This window comes from Lagenorhynchus albirostris, chromosome 13, assembly GCF_949774975.1.
Source record: "Lagenorhynchus albirostris chromosome 13, mLagAlb1.1, whole genome shotgun sequence".
In the NCBI taxonomy this organism is placed as follows: Eukaryota; Metazoa; Chordata; class Mammalia; order Artiodactyla; family Delphinidae; genus Lagenorhynchus; species Lagenorhynchus albirostris.
This window is the reverse complement of record NC_083107.1, coordinates 43,438,633-43,463,957: the sequence shown is the minus strand read 5'-3', so window position 1 is coordinate 43,463,957 and position 25,325 is coordinate 43,438,633. Positions and strand designations below refer to the sequence as shown.

The window sequence follows — 25,325 nt, the reverse complement described above, 5'->3', positions numbered from 1 at the left end:
TGTTTTGATTACTGCAGATTTGTAGTATAGTCTGAGGTTAGGGAGCCTGATTCCTCCAGCTCTGTTTTTCTTTCTCAGGATGGCTTTGGCTATTCAGGGTCTTTTGTGTTTCCATACAAAGTTAAAACTTTTTTGTTTACCAAATTTATTGATGAGCTCTAGTAGTTTTCTGGTAGCATCTTTAGGATTTTCTATGTATAGTATCATGTTATTTGCAAACAGTGACAGTTTTCCTTCTTTTCCAATTTGGATTCCTTTTATTTTTCTTCTCTGATTGCCATGGCTAGGGCTTCCAAAACTATGTTGAATAAAAATGGCGAGAGTGGATATCCTTGTCTTGTTCCTGATCTTAGAGGAAATGCTTTCAGCTTTTAACCATTGAGAGTGATGTTAGCTGTGGATTTGTCATATATGGCCTTTATTATGCTTAAATAGTTTCCCTCTATGCCCACTTTCTGGAGAGTTTTTATCATAAACCGGTGTTGAATTTTGTCAAAAGGTTTTTCTGCATCTACTGAGGTGATCATAGTTTTTGGTTTTTTTTTAAATTGGAGCATAGTTGCTTTACAATGTTGTGTTAGTTTCTGCTGTACAGCAAAGTGCATCAGCCATATGTATACATATATCCCCTTCCTCCCAGACTTCTTTCCCATCTAGGTCACCACAGAGCACAGAGTAGAGTTCCCTATGCTATACAATAGGTTCTCACTAGTTATCTATTTTATACATAGTAGTGTATATATGTCAATCCCAGTCTCCCACTTCATCTTTGCTACTATTTTTTGAGGATTTTTGTGTCTATATTCATCAGTGATATTGGCCTGTAATTTTCTTTTTCTGTGGTATCTTTGTCTGTTTTTTTGTATCAGGGTGATGGTGGTCTCATAGAATGAATTTGGGAGGGTTCCTTCCTCTGCAATTTTTTGGAAGAGTTTCAGTAGAATAGGTGTTAAGGCTTCTCTAAATGTTTGATAGAATTCACCTGTGAAGCCATCTGGTCCTGGACTTCTGTTTGTTGGAAGATTTTTAATCACAGTTTCAATTTCAGTACTTGTGATTTGTCTGTTCATATTTTCTATTTCTTCCTGGTTCAGTCTTGGAAGGCTATACCTTTCTAAGAATTTGTCCATTTCTTCTAGGTTGTCCATTTTATTGGCATATAGTTGCTTGTAGTAGTCTCTTATGATCCTTTGTATTTCTGTAGTGTCAGTTGTAACTTCTCCTTTTTCATTTCTAATTTTATTGATTTGAGCCCTCTTCCTTTTTTTCTTAATGAGACTGGCTTAAGGCTTGTCAGTTTTGTTTATCTTTTCAAAGAACCAGCTTTTAGTTTCATTGATTTTTGCTATCATTTCCTTCATTTCTTTTTCATTTATTTCTGCTCTGATCTTTATGATTTCTTTCCTTCTACTAACTTTGGGTTTTGTTTGTTCTTTCTCTAGTTGCTTGAGGTGTAAGATTAAGTTGTTTATTTGAAATTTTTCTTGTTTCCTGAAGTAAGATTGTATTGCTATAAACTTCCCTCTTAGAACTGCTTTTGCTGTGTCCCATAGTTTTTGGATTGTCATCTTTTCATTGTCATTTGTCTCCAGGTATTCTTTTATTTCCTCTTTGATTTCTTCAGTGATCCTTTGTTTGTTTAGTAACATATTGTTTAGCCTCCATGTGTTTGTGTTTTTTACAGTTTTGGTGTGTGTGTGTGTGTGTGTGTGATTGATTTCAAATCTCATAGTGTTGTGGTCAGAAAAGATACTTGATATGATTTCAGTATTTTTTAATTTACTGAGGCTTGATTTGTGGCCCAGCATGTGATCTATCCTGGAGAATGTTCTATGTGCATTTGAGAAGAATGTTTATTCTCCTGCTTTCTATAAATATCAATTAAGTCCATCTGGTCAAATGTGTCATTTAAGGCCTGTGGTTCCTTATTGATTTTCTGTCTGGATGATATGTACATTCATGTAAACTGGGGTGTTAAAGCCACTATCACTGTGTTACTGTCGATTTCTCCTTTTACTGCTGTTAGCATTTGCCTTATATATTGAGGTGCTCCTATGTTGGGTGCATATATATTTACAATTGTTATATCTTCTTCTTGGAATTATCCCTTGATCATTATGTAGTGTCCTTCTTTGTCTCTTATAACAGTCTTTAAAGTCTATTTTGTCTGATGTGAGTATTGCTACTCCAGCTTTCTTTTGATTTCCGTTTACATGGGATATTTCCATCCCTTCACTTTCAGTCTGCATGTGTCTTTTGGTTGGAGCATTTAATCCATTTACCCTTAAGGTAATTATCCATATGTATGTTCTTATTGCCATCTTGTTAATTGTTTTGGATTTGTTTTTGTAGGTATTTTTCCTTCTCTTTCTCTTTTGTTCTCATGTGATTTGATGACCATCTTTAGTGTTGTGTTTGCATTGCTTTTTATTTTTTGTGTGCGTGTCTATTGTAGATTTTTGGTTTGTGGTTCCCATGAGGTGTTTTGGTTTTTTTTAACATCTTTATTGGAGTATAATTGCCTTACAATGGTGTCTTAGTTTCTGCTTTATAACAAGGTGAATCAGTTATACAATACCTGTGTTCCCATATCTCTTCCCTCTTGCATCTCCCTCCCTCCCACCCTCCCTACCCCACCCTTCTAGGTGGTCACAAACCACCGAACTGATCTCCCTGTGCTATGCAGCTGCTTCCCACTAGCTATCTATTTTACATTTGGTAGTGTATATATGTCCATGCCACTCTCTCACTTTGTCACAGCTTACCCTTCCCCCTCCCCATTTCCTCAAGTCCATTCTCTAGTAGGTCTGTGTCTTTATTTCCATCTTACCCCTAGGTTCTTCATGACCTTTTTTTTTCCTTAGATTACACATATAGGTGTTAGCATACGGTATTTGTTTTTCTCTGTCTGACTTACTTCACTCTGTATGACAGACTCTAGGTCCATCCACCTCACTACAAATAACTCAATTTCATTTATTTTTATGGCTGAGTAATATTCCATTGTATATATGTGCCACATCTTCTTTATCCATTCATCTGTTGATGTACACTGAGGTTGCTTCCATGTCCTGGCTATTGTAAATAGAGCTACAATGAACATATTGGTACATGACTCTATTTGAATTATGGTTTTCTCAGGGTATATGCCCAGTAGTGGGATTGCTGGGTCATATGGTAGTTCTATTTGTAGTTTTTTAAGGAACCTCCATACTGTTCTCCATAGTGGCTGTATCAATTTACATTCCCACGAACAGTGCAAGAGTGTTCCCTGTTCTCCACACCCTCTCCAGCATTTATTGTTTCTAGATTGTTTGATGATGGCCATTCTGACCGGTGTGAGATGATATCTCATTGTAGTTTTGATTTGCATTTCTGTAATGATTAATGATGTTGAGCATTCTTTCATGTGTTTGTTGGCAATCTGTATATCTTCTTTGGAGGCCAGAAACTATCAAACTCTTAGAGGAAAATATAGGCAGAACACTCTATGACATAAATCACAGCAAGATCCTTTTTGACCCACCTCCTAGAGAAATGGAAATAAAAATAAAAATAAACAAATGGGACCTAATGAAACTTAAAAGCTTCTGCACAGCAAAGGAAACCATAAAGAAGACCAAAAGACAACACTTAGAATGGGAGAAAATATTTGCAAATGAAGCAACTGACAAAGGATTAATCTCCAAAATTTACAAGCAGCTCATGCAGTTCAGTAACAAAAAATCAAACAACCCAATCCAAAAATGGGCAGAAGACCTAAATAGACATTTCTCCCATGAGGTTTTGATATAGCAGTCTATATATATACAAGATTGTTTTCAGTTGCTGGTCTGTTAATTTCAAATGCATTTCCAATATCCTGCATTTGTACTGTCCTCATGGTTCCTGGTTTTGATATCATATTTGTGTGTGGATGTTTTCCTACGTTTACTGTACGTTTGTTTGCCTTTACCGGTGAGCTTTCCCATTCTTAATTTTTTTGTTTCTAGTTGTGACCTTTTCTTTTCCGGCTAGAGAATTTCATTTAGCATTTGTTGTAAAGCTGGTTTGGTGGTGCTGAATTCTCTTAGCCTTTGCTTGTTTGTAAAGCTTTTGATTTCTCCACTGAATCTGAATGAGAGCCTTGCTGGGTAGAGTATTCTTGTAGGCTGTAGGTTTTTGCCTTTCATCACTTTAAATATATCATGCCATGCCCTCCTTTTTCAGGTAAATTGACTTCTTTTTCAGGTAGATTGACTTCTTTTTCAGGTAGATTGACCATCTCTACTTCACTTAGTTGTTCTTCTGAGGTTTTATCTTGTTCCTTCATCTGGAATGTATTTCTCTGCCATTTCATTTTGTCTAACTTTCTGTGTTTGTGGTCTCTGTTTCTCAGGCTGCAGGATTGTAATTCTTGCTTCTGGTGTCAGCCCATTGGTGGGTGAGGTTGGTCCAGGGGCTTGTGGAAGCTTTCTTGTAGGAGGAATTAGTGCCTGCCCACTGGTGGGTGGAGCTGCGTCTTGTCCCTCTGATGTCCAGGGCCATGTCAAGGGGTGAATTTATAGGCGATTGTTGGCTCAGGACAACTTTAGGCAGCCTGTCTGCTGATGGGTGCGGCTGTGTTTCCCCCCTACCCCCACCACTGGTTGTTTGGCCTGAGGTATCCCAGCACTGGAGTCTGCAAACTGTTTGGTAGGGCCAGATCTCGGTGCCAAAATGGCAACATCTGGGAGAGCTCACTCCAATAAGGGGTCCCTGGGGCCTCTGCTACCAGTGTCCTTGCCCCCACAGTGAGCCACAGCCAACCACTGCCTCCCCAGGAGACCCTCCAAGACCTGCAGGTAGGTCTGGCCCAGGATCCTATGGAGTCGCTGCTTTGCCCTGGGTCCCAGTGCATATGAAACCTTGTCTGCACCCTCCAAGAGTGGAGTCTCTATTTCCCCCAGTCGTGTGGAGCTCCTGCACTCAAGTCCCACTGGCCTTCAAAGCCAAATGCTCTGGGGGCTCCTCCTCCCAATGCCAGACCCCCAGGCTGGAGAGCCTGACATGGGGCTCAGATCTCATTCCTGTGGGAGAACCTCTGTGATATAATTATTTTCCAGCTTTTGGTCTCCCACCCAGTGGATATGGCATTTTATTATATCATGAACGTGCCCCTGCTACTGTCTTGTTGTGGCTTCTTTTTTGTCTTTGGGTGTGGAATATCTTTTTTGGTAGGTTCAAGTCTTTTTTGTAGGTGGTTGTTCAGCAGTTAGTTGTGATTTTGGTGTTTTCATGAGAGGAGGTGAGCTCAAGTCCTTCTACTCTACCATCTTGTTTCCTGCTCATACCTTGCATATTGGATATTACTGTTTCTGCTGTTCTGTGATCCCATTATATCTTATCTTCCAAAGTGGTTGAATTGGACTGGATCTATATATGAATTTCCTGTTGTTTTGCTGATGAACTGTACACTTTCCAGTTACGAGTAGATTGTAAAAAGTACAGTGCTATCTAGTGAGAACTCTGTAATTTTAAGAGCCTAGAATGTTTTAATGAAATACTGCTTTTAGAACACTGTTCTCCCAGACTCCATAATTTGTATCACACAGTTTTACTCTTTATTGTTGATGACAGTATGAATTATTATTCGTTACTTATGGGCAAATGATTATTTTCAAGATTATTTTAGTGGCTAAAATACTTAGCCCCTAGCACTAATTTGTATAATCAGTGCTTTGTAGTCTGCAAGATGATCGTACATACATTATCTTAATTGACCTCACAACAGAACTGAGATGGTGTCATTCATTCATTTTAGAGATGATGAGGTTAAGGTTAGAGATGCTAAGACTTGCCTGAGCTTGCATAGATAAAATGGGTACTTGGACCTTATTCATACTTGGTCCTTAGACCAAGTGTTCTTTCTTCAGAGCTGTTTCTGTGGTCAATACTTGTTCCTTTCTGCCTAATCAAAGGTCCTCCTTCTTTGTCTGATGATTGGAGCAATAGCTTCCTACTTGATGAGAGGTTAGCAGCCTCTTTCTCTAGTCTAGTCTCTGCCCCTACTATTGGTCCTTCTTTCTATTAGAGCTTCACAGAATGTGGTCCATGGACCACCTGCATCAGAATCTCCTGGGCTGTGTTTTAAAATGCATGTGCCTGGACCTAATTTCTGATCCACTAAATCAGAATCTCTGACATGGGCTGGGGGAATATGCACTTTAAACAATTGCCATTCTCTTTGTTTTCACTGTAAAGCTATCTCAAAAGTGTGTTATTAGCATTGTGGAGAGCCACCAAAAATTTGATCAAAAAACTATCCTAAATCATCACAGTTTATTTACCTTGGATGGACGAAGTTAAAAATGTGATACCAGTTCTCAGTGATTGTGGTTAATTATTACTTATTCATTCAGGACTAAGGTAAGTAGACACAAGGTGCTAAAATGTGTATTAGCAATTCCTGACTCATCTCCATAGCCAAGTACTCCATTTGGGTAGGTAACGTTGTGCTCTGAATGTTAGGATAGAGTCTTGGCAATTGGACAGTATCTGAAAGAAAGCAAAAACACATGAATGCTGAACAGAGCAACTTTTTATCTTTTTTAAACAGATTTTTGATATTTCCTGGGATCCATATCAGCCAAACAGAGTGGTTAGCTGTGGAGTGAAACATATAAAGGTAAAGTAGTTATTATAAAGAAATTTTGGTACCTTGTATGAAAATAATTCCAGATGTTTATATATATAATTTGGTGTTGAGAAACTGCTTCAAACTGCTTTTTTCCCCTTAAATTTGGAGGCTTCTTACCTGCATCTCTGATCCCAGAGCACACTAACATCAGCTGATGGGCCTCCCGTTTAGAAATGCAGTATAACAACAATCAAGCGAAGTGCTCAGCAGGCAGCTGAAAAGAAAACTTTATGTTAATTAAATATTATACAGAAGGGCTTCCCTGGTGGCGCCGTGGTTGAGAGTCCGCCTGCCGATGCAGGGGACGCGGGTTCGTGCCCTGGTCTGGGAAGATCTCACATGCCGTGGAGCGGCTGGGCCCGTGAGCCATGGCTGCTGAGCCTGCGCGTCCGGAGCCTGTGCTCCGCAACGGGAGAGGCCACGGCGGTGAGAGGCCCGCGTACCGCAAAATATATATATATATATATATACACATATATATATATATATATATATGTGTATATATATATATATAAGACAGAAGACTCATAATACTTTTAGGATTGCATGTTTTAAAACAGTTCTGATTTTAATTTTGTGAATTAAGTTTTTTCATTGTGAATGTTTATACATATTGCATGTCAAAATTTTTTGATATGTTGATATGTTCTTTTAGAAGAAAGATGCCATGTTGTGATGGACCTAGAAGGAGAGCGATATATAGTACAAACCTACCTGGGCCATTGGCTTTTAAATGCCTAGCTTCCTGTAGACTACACAGCCTGGAATATTACTAGTGGAGCAGGACCTGCCTCTGTCTATTTGCTCGTCTCTATTTTGTTACACAGGTAGCAAAATTAACACCATAGACATCCTTTCCTCTGACATAACAAAAATTTCTCCTGGACCCTCGGATACGGCCCAGGATCTTCTGTCTATAGGTTTGTAGATAATATAAGTTAAAGTACATAAAGAAAAGAGTGTAAGGGTTACTTGCTGGAACAGAGCATGTGTGGACCTCTGCTGCTACAAAAATGGTGCATTTCTGTGTGAACAGAGGAAATGTCTGTGTTACTCCTCCAACCAACTCCTCCTGTTTCCCAGTTCTTTTGTTCGTCTTTTAGTCTAGTTTTTCGTGATCCTTCCCATTATTCCTACTTAATGGTTAGAAAGGGACACATGATAAAATGCTCAGAAATAAACATAACAAGAAATATGCAAGACCTAATTTAAAAACTATCATAGAACTTTATAGAGGAATGTAAAAGAAGACCTGGGCAAATGGAGAGAGACAACATTGATTCCGGACATGAAGTGTAAAAATGATACATGCATTATTTATCTCCAAGTTAATTTATATTTAATACAAGTTCAATGAAAATCTTTATAAGCTTTATTGTTATCTGACAGCATTTCCCTTTAAGTTATTCTAAGTTAATCTTTGAGAATAAAAGACAACCAAGAACCTTGGCACAAAAAACAATAATGAAAAGGAAAATGCACTACTATTTACTAAAGCATATTATGAAGTTTCAAAAATTAAAATGGTACAAGACTGGGGTAAGGATAAATAAAAACCAACAAAAAAGAAACTAAGCTGAGAAATAGACCTTAATATGTATGACAATTTAGAATATAATAATAGTACGTCTGACAAGTGGGCACTAGAAAAATTTATTATTCTAGTTGTATGTCATTACTTCATAGCATATACTAAAATAAATTATTTATGAATTAAAGAGTTAAATGTTAAAAAAAACTATAAAATAGAGGAATATATATGTAAATATTTAATTTCTCTCAAGTTGGAGAAAGGTGTTTCTAAATGTAAAAGCAAATAAGCCATAAAGGTGTTTGACACAAATAACCAATAAACAGTCTACAGTAAGGAATAGAAGGGAGTTTTATTTCAGCCAAGCTGAGGACTGGCCTGGGAGTACAGTCTCCACCAAGGAAGAAAGCACTCTGGAGAAACATGGTTTTCAACACAGTTTTATATTTTCTCTGAACAAAGGACATACATACATCAAACATGACAGGGTACATTCCTTCAAGCTTTCAACAGAGATGTGTAGTTTCAGGTTAGCACATACACAGAGAGTCAGCATGACCTTGACTTCTGGGAAGGGAACTTTGTCTTTGAAGGAGTACTAACATGGGCATCATGGAAGGGTAGGCATTTACTCCTGTGTTCAAAGAGAACATTCTTTACTTCTGGATAATGCATTCTTTTCTTTAATGGTTAAAGCAAATGTACAATGTATGTTTGACAGGCCATATGTCAGGCTGTTCTAGTTCACATAAAATTCAGGCCAAATCATGTATAAGCCAGAATGGCTTCCCCACACCCTAATAGATGAAAATTTCTTCCATCAAAGGATAATACTATAGATTCAACTATACAAATATTAAAATATTCTGTTTACCTTCCCACTACCCCCAAGAAACAAAAGAGGCAGACCACAAACTAGCAAAGTATAGGCAACAAGGCATAGAATGTTGGCTTGTTCTTGAAATATAAAGAATTCTAGCAAATCTATAGAATGGACAAAGAATGTCCACATTATTTTTCTCAATTGTCTGCTAATAGACACATGAAAATGCTGACTCATTAATAATTAAGGAATAGACATTTTAAAATAACAGTGTTTTTAATATATCAAAATGATGATTGAAATGTATCCAGTATTGGGAAAGATTTGGGGAATGAACACTCTCAAACCTTGCTGGTGGAAGGGTAAATGAGTATAGTCTTTCAGTCCAGAAATTTGGCAATACCTGTCAATTACCTTAGAAATGTTGATACCCTTTGAAACAGTAATTTCATCCCAATTTTAGTATATGTGCTGCCAAAGTAAGCACAGCCAGTAATGTCATATCTTGTAATTTATCCCAAGGAAATTCTTAGGAGTATGAACCAAGCACTGGTTCATTGCTGAATAACTTACCAATAGCAAATAAAACCAAACAAAAGACGACCTGAAACCCCCTAACTGCCCTCAGGTGGTTAAATAAAATATGGTATATCCATATGAAGAAATACTGTGCAATCATACGTCATATTTTAGAGGATTATTTAATATTATTGGACATATTTAAGATCTATTTACAGTCTACTTCTGGGTGGGATAAATTTGTGGCTTTGATTTTTTTACTTTAAAAGTATATTTTTGTGTAGGAAAAAATTGGTAGACTATCCCAAAACATTAAACAGTTATCTTGCGTAGTGAGTTGATAGTTTTTAAATTTTCCCATTATTTTAAAATTATTTTACAATAACATGCATTTCTTCCAAAATAAGAAAAAAGTAATGGAAACACAGGGGACAAAAAGAGAAGTCTATAGGTTCTAATCTTCAAAGGTGTCACATGTCCTTAGGGCTTCATAAACATTTTATAATCCTTGTGCAGAGAGCTGATTTTAACCTGAGGCTATGTTTGCTGAAATGAAGGCACTTTTTGCTTCAACAGTAGTTGGATAATCCTTTCTCATAATTTATACAGTCCAACTGAAAGACTAGAAAACTCATTAATTTTGATAAACATTAGTTGAGTTTGTACCATGTGATAGAATAAAAAACTGACCCGATTTTCAGTTTGCTTAAAACTGAGCAATTAAAACATTGAAATAGAACATTCTGTAAGAGTGGCAAAACCAAAATTCTCTAGGGATAACAGAGAGATTCCCAACTGGTTAGAGGAATGTTAAGTGGTTCAGGAAGGGATGCTACTTGAGCTGAGCCTTAATGGATAGGTGAGTTTGGTAGGGTGGGCTTGGAAGGCAGCAGAACCCAGGGAAGGGTTCAGTCAGGAGTTAATAGGCAGGGACTGGTCACCCATCGAATCATAGGTCTGGGGAGCAGAAGGGTCCTTGGCCCATTAACATGTTCACAGATTATCAACTTTTTCATCACCAAAGAACATCTTAGTTGTCTTTCCAAGGGAACAAATATTTTGAAAAATTTTGGCCATGAAATACATGGTAGCCATTACATCTTAATTCCCTTAACAGTTTTTAATTAACCAAGGATATAATATATATCTGCTAGCATGAGTTTCTGATCATAACATATGGAAGAGGCACTGAGTTGTTCTTTCAGCCACAAGCAAAGAAATACATGAGCTCAAGATGAGCCGGATTCCATTATTCCATGGTGGCTCTCTGGAAGTCTGGCACCCTGACCAGGGAGCCTTCAGCCAACTTGCATATTCCACAGTGAGGAAGCCAAGACCTAGGAGGTTGTTTGACTTTGAATCCTGGTTCTGTCTCCCTCTACTTGATTCTGGGAAAGCTATTTTATCTCCGAGACTGAATTTCTTTCTTTCCCAAAAAAACAAAAACAAAAAAGACAGGATAAAAAGGGGGGTGGGGATAACTACCTCCTGAATTTAAGAGTTACATTAAACAGTGTATGGAACCAGTAGGGGCACAATAATATTAATTTCTTTTCCCATTTCCTAGGTCTACAAAAATAGTGGCACAGATAAGATTTAAACTCCGTTTCTGGCTCCCTTTGACAAGCTCTTTTCTCTTCGCAATTATTTCTTTAATGATCTATCTTGGCTTAAGTCCCCACCCCCAAACCAGATTATCAAAGATAATAGATTAACTGCTTTAATTGATAGATTCGTCCAGTTTCCCTGTTTCTTTCCATCTTTGGTTAACTCCTTTAATCAGTTGATTCTAAAAGCAGAGACAGATAGAACCCTGGAACCTCATTTGAAAACACTAAGAGCTGTTTGTCCTGTTAAATTTGTTAATTGTGTTTTGGCAGACCTAGGCATTTTTTCTAAGCAAAAACAAGCATTTTTACCTCAAATGGAAGAATCTGCAAATGCAGATTCTTTATTAATTATGTCATTCTTTATTCTTTATTAATTTTGTTTAGAAGGAAATCCACAACAAATTTCAGCAGGCTTTAACAAATTATTTTCACTATCTGTATTTTCTACATGCAATTCCAGGACCCCCACCTTTTTTCCCCAAAGCCGCCTAACATCAAACGAATCATTCCAGTCACAAGGTGAATGCAGAATCTCTAATGCACTCCAAGAAAATTTTTTTTTTTTTTTTGCGATACGCGGGCGCCTCACTGTTGTGGCCTCTCCTGTCGCGGAGCACAGGCTCCGGATGCGGCCATGGCTCACGGGCCCAGCAGCTCCGCGGCATGTGGGATCTTCCCGGACCAGGGCACGAACCCGTATCCCCTGCATCGGCAGGCGGACTCTCAACCACTGCGCCACCAGGGAAGCCCCCAAGAAAATATTTTTACGTGAAATTTTTGTAGCTAGGGTAAAATTCTTTCTCATTTTACAATCCCCAGTGTTTGGCAAACAGGCAAATTATGATTATCTGAAATGAATGCTTGAAAAACAGTAGCAGTTGAGCATTTTCTGCTTGCTTGGTTTTACAGGAAATGAGCCTACCAGGTTTGTTGGCTGTTATTGTTCTTTCTCCATTCTTTAGTCGCAGACAGAAGGGACCTCAGGGATTACTTAGGGGCAGATGAGCTCCCAAGTACCTGCCAGTTCTAACAGAATTTGCATTACAATCTGTGAATGGAGATTGGAGAAGATAAACAATGTGCTTTCATTTGATGTGGAGTTAATGGTGTGTTGCTACCCTAATCTGTCACTGTTTTCCAAACATGAAGTGCTTCTCAAGAAGAGATAATGTCTCAGATTTGCCATTTTCTGCAGAAATTCTCATGCCTATCCTGTCATTACAGCTATATATGCCTTTTTAGAGAATCATCTGATTATCTGGAATGTTTCATGTTGACATAATGCCATCTGACTGGGTGATTTCATCAGAAAAAATCTTTGTGTAGGGATAAGTCTCTCTTTTTTGTGGTTGTCCATCTAGAAATATTTCAACAACTCAGGCCAAAGTACACATCCCAAGTTAAAGGGATAATAATTACCAAATAGTTACGCTTCCTTTAATTTTCATGCATGGGGAGATAATAGAAGGATAAATGTCTGCCTTAAGCATCACCGTGTAACAGCAAGTTCTTTGGCATGTAGGTACAACCAGTAGTTGTTTATGTCTCATAGTTTGTTCAGGTTCAAAGTTAATACTTAAATGTTTTCCCAAGGCATATACCTAACTATCCTTCCCCAGATTGTTCTTATTCTTTTGATGTATACTTTAGTGCCTTTTTGTAAAATCAGTAATAGCCAAAGAAGCAAATCACCAGAGTTGATACTTAATGAGAGAAGAATCTTGTATAGTCTCAGATGATGGCACATCTTTCTCTCATTCTCCCCAAGGGCCACCACCTCCACAGCTGCCTGAGTCCTGGCCCTCCTGAGGGGTGCACCCATCTAGAACTGCTTCCTCGAGTACCCAGCCACTCTGGGAGGACCGTCATTTTTCCTCTCCTGCAGGCACAGAATATTAGGGTTGTCACTAATTTTTCCGCACACATTTCCTGTCACTTGGATTCACCTAACCCTGCTCTCCTAAACCACGATGCAGTTTCTTCCTCACCAATGATCCAAATCCTATTCTTGTTCATTCCAGTTAATTCAACATGGTTCTCTATCTTCAAATTTCCTTACCACTTGTATGCAGTCTGAATATGCTGCCTTCAAATGATCTTTTTTTGTTTTATATGTATCTTCTTCATTGGATTTAAAGTTCTCAAGGCAAATATTTCAATACTTTCTCATGTATAACCCCTGATGAACCTTTGGCAAGTCACTTATGCCTTCTTTCTCTCCTTTCCAAATGGGTGTAATAATAATATCTGCCTTAGCCTATTCGTAAGGGTATTATGAAGATCAAATAACTAAACACATGTAAAGAGCCTTTATAAATTGTGAGAGGCTACGTACATGGCAGTAAAATTATACCAGTTCACATACTGAAAGAAAATATGTCAGAGTGAAATACTTAATTTCTACATAACCATGGGAGTCTCCCTGCTGCTATCTATAAAGCAGCTCAACCTTTATGCTTATAGTCTCCCTCATAATAAATTATGCAACTAAAACTGAAAAGCCTAGTCAGTTATTTGGCTATATGAAATATAACCTATATTTAGAAACATTTCTGAGTAATGTTTCTACAGTGAAGATTTATGTAATTTTTAGTTAGAAATTATTTCTAAATGCATATATATATACGTGCAACAAAAATACCTAGAAGATATATCAACATGTTAACAGGAGGTTGTGAATAATTCCAATTTTCCTCTTTTCACTTTTCTCTGTTTCTAAACTTCTCTACAGTGAACCTATACTAGTGCTATAACTTGACAAGAAATTAAACAAAAAAATGAACATTAAACATTTAGCAAAGTTTTGGAATGTTGGAACTTTGAGAGTTTAAAAAATATTGTTATAAGTTTTTTTTTTTACTGCTAGTAGTTGGCTAAAATGTTTTGCAGTTCTCTGCCATTATAACAAAACAAGTTAAATTATGTGTATCTAGTGCACCTATAGTAAATTATGTAAAATGTATTGAAACATTAGCAAATAAATACCAATAATGAGATGCATCAGAATACTCTTTTTTTTGGATCTATTTATTTTATCACTTATTTTCTAGTTTTGGACACTATGTGGAAATGCCCTGACTGCAAAAAGAGGGATATTTGGCAAAACGGGGGATCTTCAGACCATCCTTTGCCTTGCATGTGCCAAAGAAGACATCACCTACTCTGGTGCTTTAAATGGCGACATCTATGTCTGGAAAGGGCTCAATTTAGTCCGCACCATTCAAGGAGCACATAGTGTAAGTATTTCCGTATAGAAGTTTGGGAATGACTTATTAAATAAGTAAAAGTCACAAATCTCTGTATTTTTGCCCTGTTGCTTTAAGATCAGCCAGTTCTGCTGAACACTCACTAAACATTCATGAAGGATTTCCCTATTTATTTTTGTTCACCTGGAAGAAATTAATATTTCAAAAGCTTAATAACTTAATTAGCTTTCGTCTCAATTATCGATTGACTGATTAGTGTTGTAATTCAGCAGTACCAGCTTGACAGAAACTAGAAGTATTTCATCGTCAGTTTCATCTTCTAAACCAGCATTTCTTTTTTTTTTTGCGGTACACGGGCCTCTCACTGTTGTGGCCTCTCCTGTTGCGGAGCACAGGCTCTGGACGCGCAGGCTCAGCGGCCATGGTTCACAGGCCCAGCCGCTCCGCGGCATGTGGGATCTTCCCGGACCGGGGCACGAACCCGTATCCCCTACATCGGCAGGCGGACTCTCAACCACTGCACCACCAGGGAAGCCCAACCAGCATTTCTTAAACGTTAATGTGCCTATGAATCTCCTGGAGATCTTGTTAAAAAGCAGGTTGTCAGTATCACTGATGAACATAGATGCAAAAATCCTCAGCAAAATACTAGCAAACAGAATCCAATAGCACATTAAAAGGATCATACACCATGATCAAGTGGGGTTTATCCCAGGAATGCAAGGATTCTTCATTATACACAAATCCATCAATGTGATAAATCATATTAACAAATTGAAGGAGAAAAACCATATGATCATCTCAATAGATGCAGAAAAAGCTTTCAACAAAATTCAGTACCCATTTATGATAAAAACTCTCCAGACAGTGCGCATAGAGGAAACTTACCTCAACATAATAAAGGCCATATATGACAAACCCACAGCCAACATCATTCTCAATGGTGAAAAACTGAAACCATTTCCACTAAGATCAGGAAAAAGACAAGGTTGCCCACTCTCACGACTATTATAAAACATAGTTTTGGAAGATTTAGCCAATGTGGTCAGAGAAGAAAAAGCAAGAAAAGGAACCCAAATCAGAAAAGAAGAAGTAAAACTGTCACTATTTGCAGATGACATGATACTATACATAGGGAATCCTAAAGATGCTACCAGAAAACTACTAGAGCTAATCAATGAACTTGGTAAAGTAGCAGGATACAAAATCAATGCACAGAAATCTCTTGCATTCCTATACGCTAATGATGAAAAATCTGAAAGATAAATTAAGGAAACCCTCCCATTTACCACTGCAACAAAAAGAATAAAATACCTAGGAATAAACCTACCTACAGAGACAAAGACCTGTATGCAGAAAAGTATAAGACACTGATGAAAGAAATTAAAGATGATACAGACAGATGGAGAGATATACCATGTTCTTGGATTGGAAGAATCATTGTGAAAATGACTATACTACCCAAAGAAATCTGCAGATTCAATGCCATCCCTATCAAACTACCACTGGCATTTTTCATAGAACTAGAACAAAAAATTTCACAATTTGTATGGAAACACAAAAGATTGCAAATAGCCAAAGCAATCTTGAGAAAGAAAAATGGAGCTGGAGGAATCAGACTTCCTGACTTCAGACTATACTACAAAGCTACAATAATGAAGACAGTATGATACTGGCACAAAAACAGAAATATAGATCAATGGAACAGAATAGAAAGGCCAGAGATAAACCCACATGCATATGGCCACCTTATCTTTGATAAAGGAGGCAAGAATATACAATGGAGAAAAGACAGCCTCTTCAATAAGTGGTGCTGGGACAACTGGATGGCTACATGTAAAAGAATGAAATTAGAATACTCCCTAACACCATACACAAAATTATAATGGATTAAAGACCTGATCGTAAGGCCAGACACTATAAAACTCTTAGAGGAAAACATAGGCAGAATACTCTATGACATAAATCACAGCAAGATCCTTTTTGACCCACCTCCTAGAGAAATGGAAATAAAAACAAAAATAAACAAATGGGACCTAATGAAACTTCAAAGCTTTTGCACAGCAAAGGAAACCATAAACAAGACGAAAAGACAACCCTTATAATGGGCAAAAATATTTGTAAACGAAGCAACTGACAAAGGATTAATCTCCAGAATATACAAGCAGCTTATGCAGCTCAATATCAAAAAAACAAACAACCCAATCCAAAAATGGGCAGAAGACCTAAATCGACATTTCTCCAGAGAAGATATACAGATTGCCAACAAACACATGAAAGGATGCTCAACATCACTAATCATTAGAGAAATGCAAATTAAAAGTACAATGAGGTATTACCTCACACTGGCCAGAATGGCCATCATCAAAAAATCTACAAACAATAAATCCTGGAGAGAGTGTGGAGAAAAGGAAACCCTCTTGCACTGTTGGTGGGAATGTAAATTGATACAGCCACAATGGAGAACAGTATGGAGGTTCCTTAAAAAACTAAAAACAGAATTACCATATGACCCAGCAATCCCACTACTGGGCATATACCCTGAGAAAACCATAATTCAAAAAGAGTCATGTACCACAATGTTCATTGCAGCACTATTTACAATAGCCAGGACATGGAAGCAACCTAAGTGTCCATCAACAGTTGAATGAACAAAGAAGATGTGGCACATACATACAATGGAATTTTACTCAGCCATAAAAAGAAACAAAATTGAATTATTTATAGTGAGGTGGATGGACCTAGAGTCTGTCATACAGAGTGAAGTAAGTCAAAGAGAAAAACAAATACCGTATGCTAACACATATATATGGAATCTAAAAAAAAAAGTTATGAAGAACCTAGGAGCAGGACAGGCATAAAGACTCAGACGTAGAGAGTGGTCTTAAGGACAGGGGGAAGGGGGAAGGGTAGGCTGGGACGAAGTTAGACAGCACTGATATATATACACTACCAACTGCAAAATAGATAGCTAGTGGGAAACAGCCACATAGCACAGGGAGATCAGCTTGGTGCTTTGTGACCAGCTAGAGGGTTGGGATAGGGAGGGTGAGAGGGAGACGCAAGAGGGAGGAGAGGTGATGATATATGTATACGTATAGCTGCTTTACTTTTTTGTACAGCAGAAACTAATAGAACAGTATAAATCAATTATACTCCAATAAAGATGTTAAAAAAAATGCAGACTGTTACTCAGTGTGTCTGGGATGACATTACTGCTGCTGGCCTGTGGCCTATATGTTGAATAGCAAGGGTGGAGACAGCTGTTATTTTTATAGTGGTTAATAAGGTAGATTTTCCTCATCTGAGTGAGAGAGCGTCACCTCCATGTCCACATCACAATTTCTTAAAATGCAAACAAAAACCACTGATAAATTCTTTTGATAGTCTGCTCTGTAAGAACAAGGACAAACTTGACTCTGAGCACTCTGCTGAATTCTGACATATATTAAAATAGTTATATTGCTGTGTCTATAGATGATAAAGTAGAAATGACCAGAAGAATGGGGAGATGATGTGAAAGGTAAAGCCTGTTGTAATAAATGGAAATTTGGTAAAATGTTATCAGAAACTCAACAGACCTTTAGCTTTTTGCCCTATTACTGTGAACCTGAAGAAAAGTTTCAGCAACTCTTAGCAAAAGAGCTATGAAATTTTAGAACTTTCACTGTCTTGTATGTTGAAGACCAGTTTTCTTGGCTTCGCTAATTATGAAACAGCTCTTGAAACAAAAGGTCAGTATTGGTCCTCATTCATAAAAACAGCTGCGTTAGTAACCTAATTTCTCTTTACACTGGATATTATGTCAACATTATACTCTTGTAACACATTTTCCATGGAAAAGCATCTTTAAGTTGTGAAACCACGTCAGAGGTGAAAAGCGTCTTCAAATAATGCTTAACAAGCTAACACAAGTGTAATTTATGCTTCCATTTAGGCTCAGATGGTGCGTGCTTGAGCTCATTGGGATGCATTTCTGTCACCATCGTCCCTATAGAAGTGTTTGTGTTCCTAGCCCGCATATCTTTACTTGTTTTAAAAGGAATTTATGTGAAACACCGCCACCATTGTCTTTATAATGATTAGCTGTCACAGAAAGAAATTTATGATTTTTATATTTGCTTTAGCCAAGGAATTCCTGAATTTTTTTTACAGCCTGTTATTAGTTTAATCGTGGCAAAGGAGCACTTGAACTAGTTTGCTTTAGTGATATTATGAATTTTTAATCTAGCTAAAATGGCTACTTGTTCTATTGCCAGGATTTCAATAGAGAGCAAGAGATTTGTTTTTTGTTTTATTTTTGCTTTGTTTTCTATTTTTATCGTCAAGATCCAGCTATAATGACTGTTTAGAACGATTGCAGCATTGAGTATTATCTGCCTTAATCAACAGGCTGGAATCTTCAGCATGTATGCTTGCGAAGAAGGCTTTGCCACTGGTGGACGAGATGGGTGTATACGATTATGGGATACTGATTTCAAACCAATAACCAAAATTGATCTCAGGGAGACAGAACAAGGATATAAAGGTAACACATGTATTAATACTTATCCATAGATCTTAATGTGTTAAATACAGTGTGGAAGTCTGTTTCTATATTTGTTTCTCTTACCCCATCTTCTACCATGAAGGATTTAAGGTAGTTTACATAAATGTAATGGATACAAGATTAAAAGTATGTTGAATGTAAGTGAATACCCCTTTTTCCTAATTTGCACAAGGGTATCTATATGTACAAGCAGTGGTCCTGCTGCAAAGATAAACAACATAATAATAAAACTACTGACTGGTAACCTGAGAGATGGGACTTTCAGTTATAAAACTGGGAAGTTCTGGGTAAGTTAGTGACCCTAAATGTAACTGCATGCAGCCTCTGAAAATAAATAAATAAATAAATAATAGGAAAAACAAGAGAAATTATTTTTAAAAAAATAGCTTTAGTGGAGTAGCTACCATAGTAGTAGGGGTTAAGAGCCCGGGCTCAGAGTCGGGGAGCCTGGGTTCAAATCCAAGTTTTACCTGTGATAGATTGGAGACCTTGGTCAAATTTGTTAATATCTCTGGGCCTCAGTTTCCTTATCTGTAAAATGGGGGTAATACTAACACCAACCTCATAGAGTTCTATGAGGATTAAATACACTTGCAGAGTGCTTAGAGTAAGTCATGGTGCATGGTCAGCCCTCAGTAAACATTGGCTACTGTTAACAATATGTTAAGTATGTGTACCAGAGAATACAAAGCAGTTTATATACATCTTTTTAAATTCTCATGATAGGCTTATTATCTCATTTTTCATATAGAGAATTTGGCACTGAGAGAGATTAAAGTGGAAAATGTAAATAGGAAAGATAAGATGAAGTAAGTCACAAGTGACGTTAGTCCACTGAGCACATGAGGGGAGTTCTGTTCACGTGAGAATTTAGTGTCCACTTCATTGCATGGACAGTCAAGGCCCTCGAGTTCTCTGCCAGAGAACATGGGCCAATGTAACTTTATCCAGAAAAGTACTTTAGGCAGATATAAGCAAGTAAGCACCCATAAAAGCAATGTTAAAAATGCTAGTAAAGCAGCCAAAAATGTTTGACCTTGAACCGTGAAACTTCTTGGTGTATCCCTCAAGGTAAACTGGAAGCAAAACATATACTTAGATAACTCATGAGTTAACTTACTAGATGGGATTATTGACCATAAACTGGCTAGATGTTGGGGAGCATCAACCAGAAATCATGATTCCTTTTTGGCAGTCACTTTATCCAGCTCATCCCAAAATTTTATCACATAATCAAGGTATAAATTTTAAAGTGTGAGGATCAGGGCAGAAGCCATATTTACTCTGCTCTACTTTTCTCCCTGATACCCAGTCCCTGACTTCAGGCTCTCAAAGGAGAGTTCAGGAGCCGGTTCAGAACAAGCATCTGTATAGCCAGGGATTTGTATTGATTGTACAAAGCCACCCCCATGGTCAACTCCTATCCCCAGAGTCAAGGGAAGGTGGTCAGGGACACGTTCTATTTTCTATCAGTCTCAACTGATTCCCACACACGCTTGCCAATATCAAAGAGGATATAGGTGGTGCACAGTGGACAGAAGGACCTTAAGCAAGCCTGCATCTCATAGGTGTGGCCTGTAGCACCTGGGCTTATAGCTATCAGGGGAAGGATTAGCATGTATTTTTAGATGGATGGCCAGTGGGACAGTAGCCTGTATTTCAGGAGGAGTAGTGAACTGTGCTTTTAAAGGACTGGATAGACCATGCTGCTGTTCAGGAGCCGTGAAAATGGGTGCCGTTTTCTTGCCACCTTCTTCATTTTTGCAGTCTCAGCTCACTACCAATACTCTTGTTTACTTCGTGTTTTACTTTAAATGGATGTGAATGCATCTCTTCTTTTTTTTAACTTCTCCTCATAAGCAATAATATCTGTGAAATTATGGCTTTAATATACTGTTTATATATATTTTTTTACTTGTTAAGTTCTAGCTATTGGATTAAAAAATTTTGTCCATGTAGCATCTTCACCATCAGTGGTGCCTTTGCCTGTCACACTTTTGACAACACTGTAACAGAAGTCTACTATGTACTATCAAACTTCCAAAGAATTGCCGGCATTTTTTCCAGCCCTTAGTGGAAAACAGGACAAATGTATAGAGTCAAACGAATGAAAGGCTCGTTGTTGAAGTGTTGGTAACAACCCCAAATCTGGCTTACTCTTCACCCTCAACTCAGCTAGTTCTCGAGCCTGTGTGGACAGGGCCTTGCAGGGGGAACCTGCCATAATCCTGAACCACCCTCAGGGACTTTCTCTTGCCCTCAGCCGGGCCTTGGCGCCATCATCACACGGAAGCAGGGCCGGGGGGCCGTTGAGTTGAGAAGCCAAGTCTCAGGACAGGCCCTCCATGACATTCTCTGAGACCAGCTGCCAGGGCCACCCTGTGACAGGGGTGTACTCTAGGGCACCTGAAGGTGGGAGTGAGGCCAGAGTGAGCTAGGAGACCCAGCACAAGTATAAGGATTAAAATATGTAGGATTGCAGGTGAGGATTAAAAGTAGTTGAAATGTATACAGTTTTCTGTTCCAGCTCCCTCTTCAACCAGCCATTACCATACATGCCCTTGCTCTTCCGAGCATTTGCAGACAGTGTGGGTTAAAGGGGAGGGAAGGAAAGACTGTGGGGAGAGGCTGAAACAGGAGGAAGAAGGCAAAATGGACAGGACTGGGGGTGTACTTTGTCCCACCCCATCCTGCCCTGCACACCACCGCCCACCCGCCCCGCCGCCACCGCCATTCCCCGAAAAGGAGTCTTGACTTTTCCTCCACCTTCAGGCTCTGCCTCAAGATGGAAACAAAGTACCATTTGGAAGGAGCAGATTCAAGCAAAGCACTGTTAGAACTAGTTACCAACCAGGGTTCTTGGCCTCCTTAATCAATGGAAATTGATAAGAGGCCGGTCAAGAAATTCAGGCAAGGCTTTATTGGGGCTCCTGCTGCAGCACGAGGGAGCAAAAACAAGTAACACGTTCCCTTGCTCCTTCTCTGAGCGGGGGTAAACTGCTTCCTTATATGGGGTGAGGGTAGGGGTGGGTCCAGGGGTCCGGCCGGAGGGGTGGCTTAGGCGGTCTGCCCACTCCCGTGGTGGTGCTGTGTGCAGGGGGCATGCGCAGTACCCTGCTTTTCCTCTGGGCTGGTCAGAAGTGGCAGTTGGGTTTTTGGTCTTTTTGTTCATAATTTAGCCCAACTGTGCACGCACACAGTTATTTTTAGTTCCTTATAGTTTACTTGTATTTTGTTGCTGGAGGAGACTGTCCAGGTGCAAGTGCTGCAGCAACGGGTCCCAGGGTTTCAGGTCCAAGCCTGTCTTACTACTTTGCTCTCAATTTGGACATGAAGCTACGTGTATGGACAGTTTTATTCTAGTAAAAATTTCTTGATATGAATGAGCCTTCTTCGATATTTTTGCTGTTTGTATAGCAATGACTCTTGAATTCATTTCTGTGGAAATATAGTAACTTCTCATATTACTCAAACAACTATTTAAATAAATTTAGCAAGAGAATTAATTATGGCCATGTCCCAACTCCCATGACATAGTACTGATATTCTATAGTCCTTAAATTTATAAACTTACTAGTAAAAATTCAGAAACTGCTACTTAACGTTTGGTAATCTGAGTCTGTTTGTAACAACCACACTTACTATGGCACTATTTCTACTGCCCTTCCTATAGACTTCCAGAAGATCTATAAAATGAATCTGGCCATTTCCAAGTTGTTTTATATAAATATTCATAAGATTTACCTATATTTGCATCTTCTGATAACTATTATTTGCTAAAAAACAAGAAAGAGAACAGTTTTTAGATGAACTAAGATTAACACTAAGCTCAGGAAAAAAACCCCAAAATGATATTACAGCTTTATTATAAAGTGATGGTATTAATCAGTTCTCCTACATCTTTATAGTCAAACTTGAGCTAATTAAGACTTTGACTTCTACTGAAAACAATTAACCCTTCTTTAAATTGAGGGTGAACCAGCTTGGAGATAGGTCATTGTCATATCAACAAGAATCTGTACAGCCAGAGCTGATTCTCAGGGCTTCTTCTCTTCTCCCCAAGTCTTAGTAAAAGAAAATGGACTTCATAAGCCCAGAGGACCATTCCTCAATCAAAGGAATAGTAGTGTTTTATTTATACCACTGACATACAACTTTTGTGAGTTGTGAGTCTGCAAACAAGTTTTTACTAACAATACATGGTGATATAAATCAGCGATCTAATTCATCCAGGATCCCTTATCTACAATTCTGAAGTCAAAAAACTCAGAATGCCAAAATGTACATATATTTTTTATGAGGGCAACCAACTTTTTTATTGTGGTAAGATATACACAATACACAAAATTTACCATTTTAACCATTTTTTCAGTAAACATATGAGTGCATCAAGTACAGTCACCTTATGCAGCCATCATGACCATCCATCTCCAGAACATTGTTCATCTTTCCAGACTGAAACATCATACCCATTAAACAACAACTCCCCATTCCCTTCTCGTCCTGGCCCTGGCAGCCCCCATTCTACTTTCTGTCTCTGTGAATTTGCCTGTTCTAATTTGCCTATTCTTATTCTCGTATAAGTGGAATTATGCAGTATTTGCTCTTTTGTGACTGGCTTATTTCTCGTAGAATAATGTCTTCAAGGTTCATCCATGTTGTAGCATGTGTCAGAATTTCCTTTGTTCTTAAGGCTGAATAATATTTCGTTGTATACCACATTTTGTTTATCCATTCATCTGTTAATGGATACTTGGGTTGCTTCCACCTTTTGGCTATTGTGAATAATGCTGCAATGAACATGGGTACGCAAATGTCTCTGAGACTTTGCTTTCAATTCCTTGGGATATATATCCAGAAGTGGAATTATTGGATCATATGGTATTTCTATTTTTAATATTTTTGAGGAACTTCCATACTGTTTTCCATAACAGCTGCACCATTTTTATATTCCTACCAGCAGTGCACAAGGATTTCAATTTCTCCACATCCTCACCGACACTTTCTGGGTTTTTTGTTTGTTTGTTTTTTTGTTTTGCGGTATGCGGGCCTCTCACTGTTGTGGCCTCTCCCATTGCGGAGCACAGGTTCCAGACACGCAGGCTCAGTGGCCATGGCTCACGGGCCCAGCCGCTCCACGGCATGTGGGATCTTCCCGGACCAGGGCATGAACCCGTGTCCCCTGCATCTGCAGGCGGGCTCTCAACCACTGCGCCACCAGGGAAGCCCTGGTTTTTTGTTAATAGCTATTCTGATATATGTGAAGTGGTTTTCAATTGCATTTCCCTAATGATTTTTGATGTTAAGCATCTTTCATAAGCTTGTTGGCCATTTGTATATCATCTTTGGAGAAATTTCTATTCAAGTCCTTTGCCCATTTTTTTTTCACACACACACGCACTGTATTTTATTTTTACAAGAGATAAACTGACACCAAGCATTGTAAATGGATGACCACAACAAAAGCAACAATGATTGCAATTACCAAACACAAAACACACTCATACTATATCATCATATTGACATTCAGTCCAGTAATCCTCCACTGTAACAGCTCCATTACTTTGCAGTGAAAAAAAATTTTTTTTATTTCTGATATACATTTTAAAGTAATAACTAGAATTATGACTTATAACATTATACCAGAACATATAAGATTTTTAGAAATTTCATGTAATGTCTGAAACATTTATATTAACATATTTCCATACAAATAACCCAAAGAAAGTTTAGTATTAGTTGGTTTTTTTGTTTGTTTTTTTATACTTCAGGTTCTTATTAGTCATCAATTTTATACACATCATTGTATACGTGTCAATCCCAATCACCCAATTCAGCACACCACCGTCCCCACCCCACCGCGGTTTTCCCCCCTTGGTGTCTCTACATCTGTGTCTCAACTTTTGCCCTGCAAACCGGTTCATCTGTACCATTTTTCTAGATTCCACATACATGCATTAATATATGATATTTCTTTTTCTTTCTGACTTACTTCACTCTGTATGACAGTCTCTAGATCCATCCACGTCTCAACAAATGACTCAGTTTTGTTCCCTTTTATGGCTGAGTAATATTCCATTGTATACATGTACCACATCTTCTTTATCCATTCGTCTGTCAATGGGCATTTAGGTTGCTTCCATGACCTGGCTATTGTAAATAGTGCTGCAATGAACATTGGGGTGCATGTGTCTTTTTGAATTATGGTTTTCTCAGGGTATATTCCCAGTAGTGGGATTGCTGGGTCATATGGTAATTCTATTTTTCATTTTTAAAGGAACCTCCATACTGTTCTCCATAGTGGCTGTATCAATTTACATTCCCACCAACAGTGCAAGAGGATTCCCTTTTCTCCACACCCTCTCCAGCGTTTGTCGTTTGTACATTTTCTGATGATGCCCATTCTAACTCATGTGAGGTAATACCTCA

At 38.3% G+C, this 25,325-nt stretch overlaps 1 protein-coding gene across 2 annotated transcripts in view; it reads left to right on the top strand.

The window, feature by feature from the left end:
* EML6 (EMAP like 6) overlaps positions 1 to 25,325 on the top strand; it is a 315,311-nt gene that overhangs the window by 142,278 nt on the left and 147,708 nt on the right. For both annotated transcript variants that reach the window (XM_060170079.1, XM_060170080.1), the window contains exons 4-6: positions 6,578 to 6,646; positions 14,192 to 14,377; positions 18,740 to 18,875. In XM_060170079.1, coding sequence (XP_060026062.1) covers positions 6,578 to 6,646; positions 14,192 to 14,377; positions 18,740 to 18,875 — 391 coding nt within the window. The remainder of the gene's footprint in view (positions 1 to 6,577; positions 6,647 to 14,191; positions 14,378 to 18,739; positions 18,876 to 25,325) is intronic.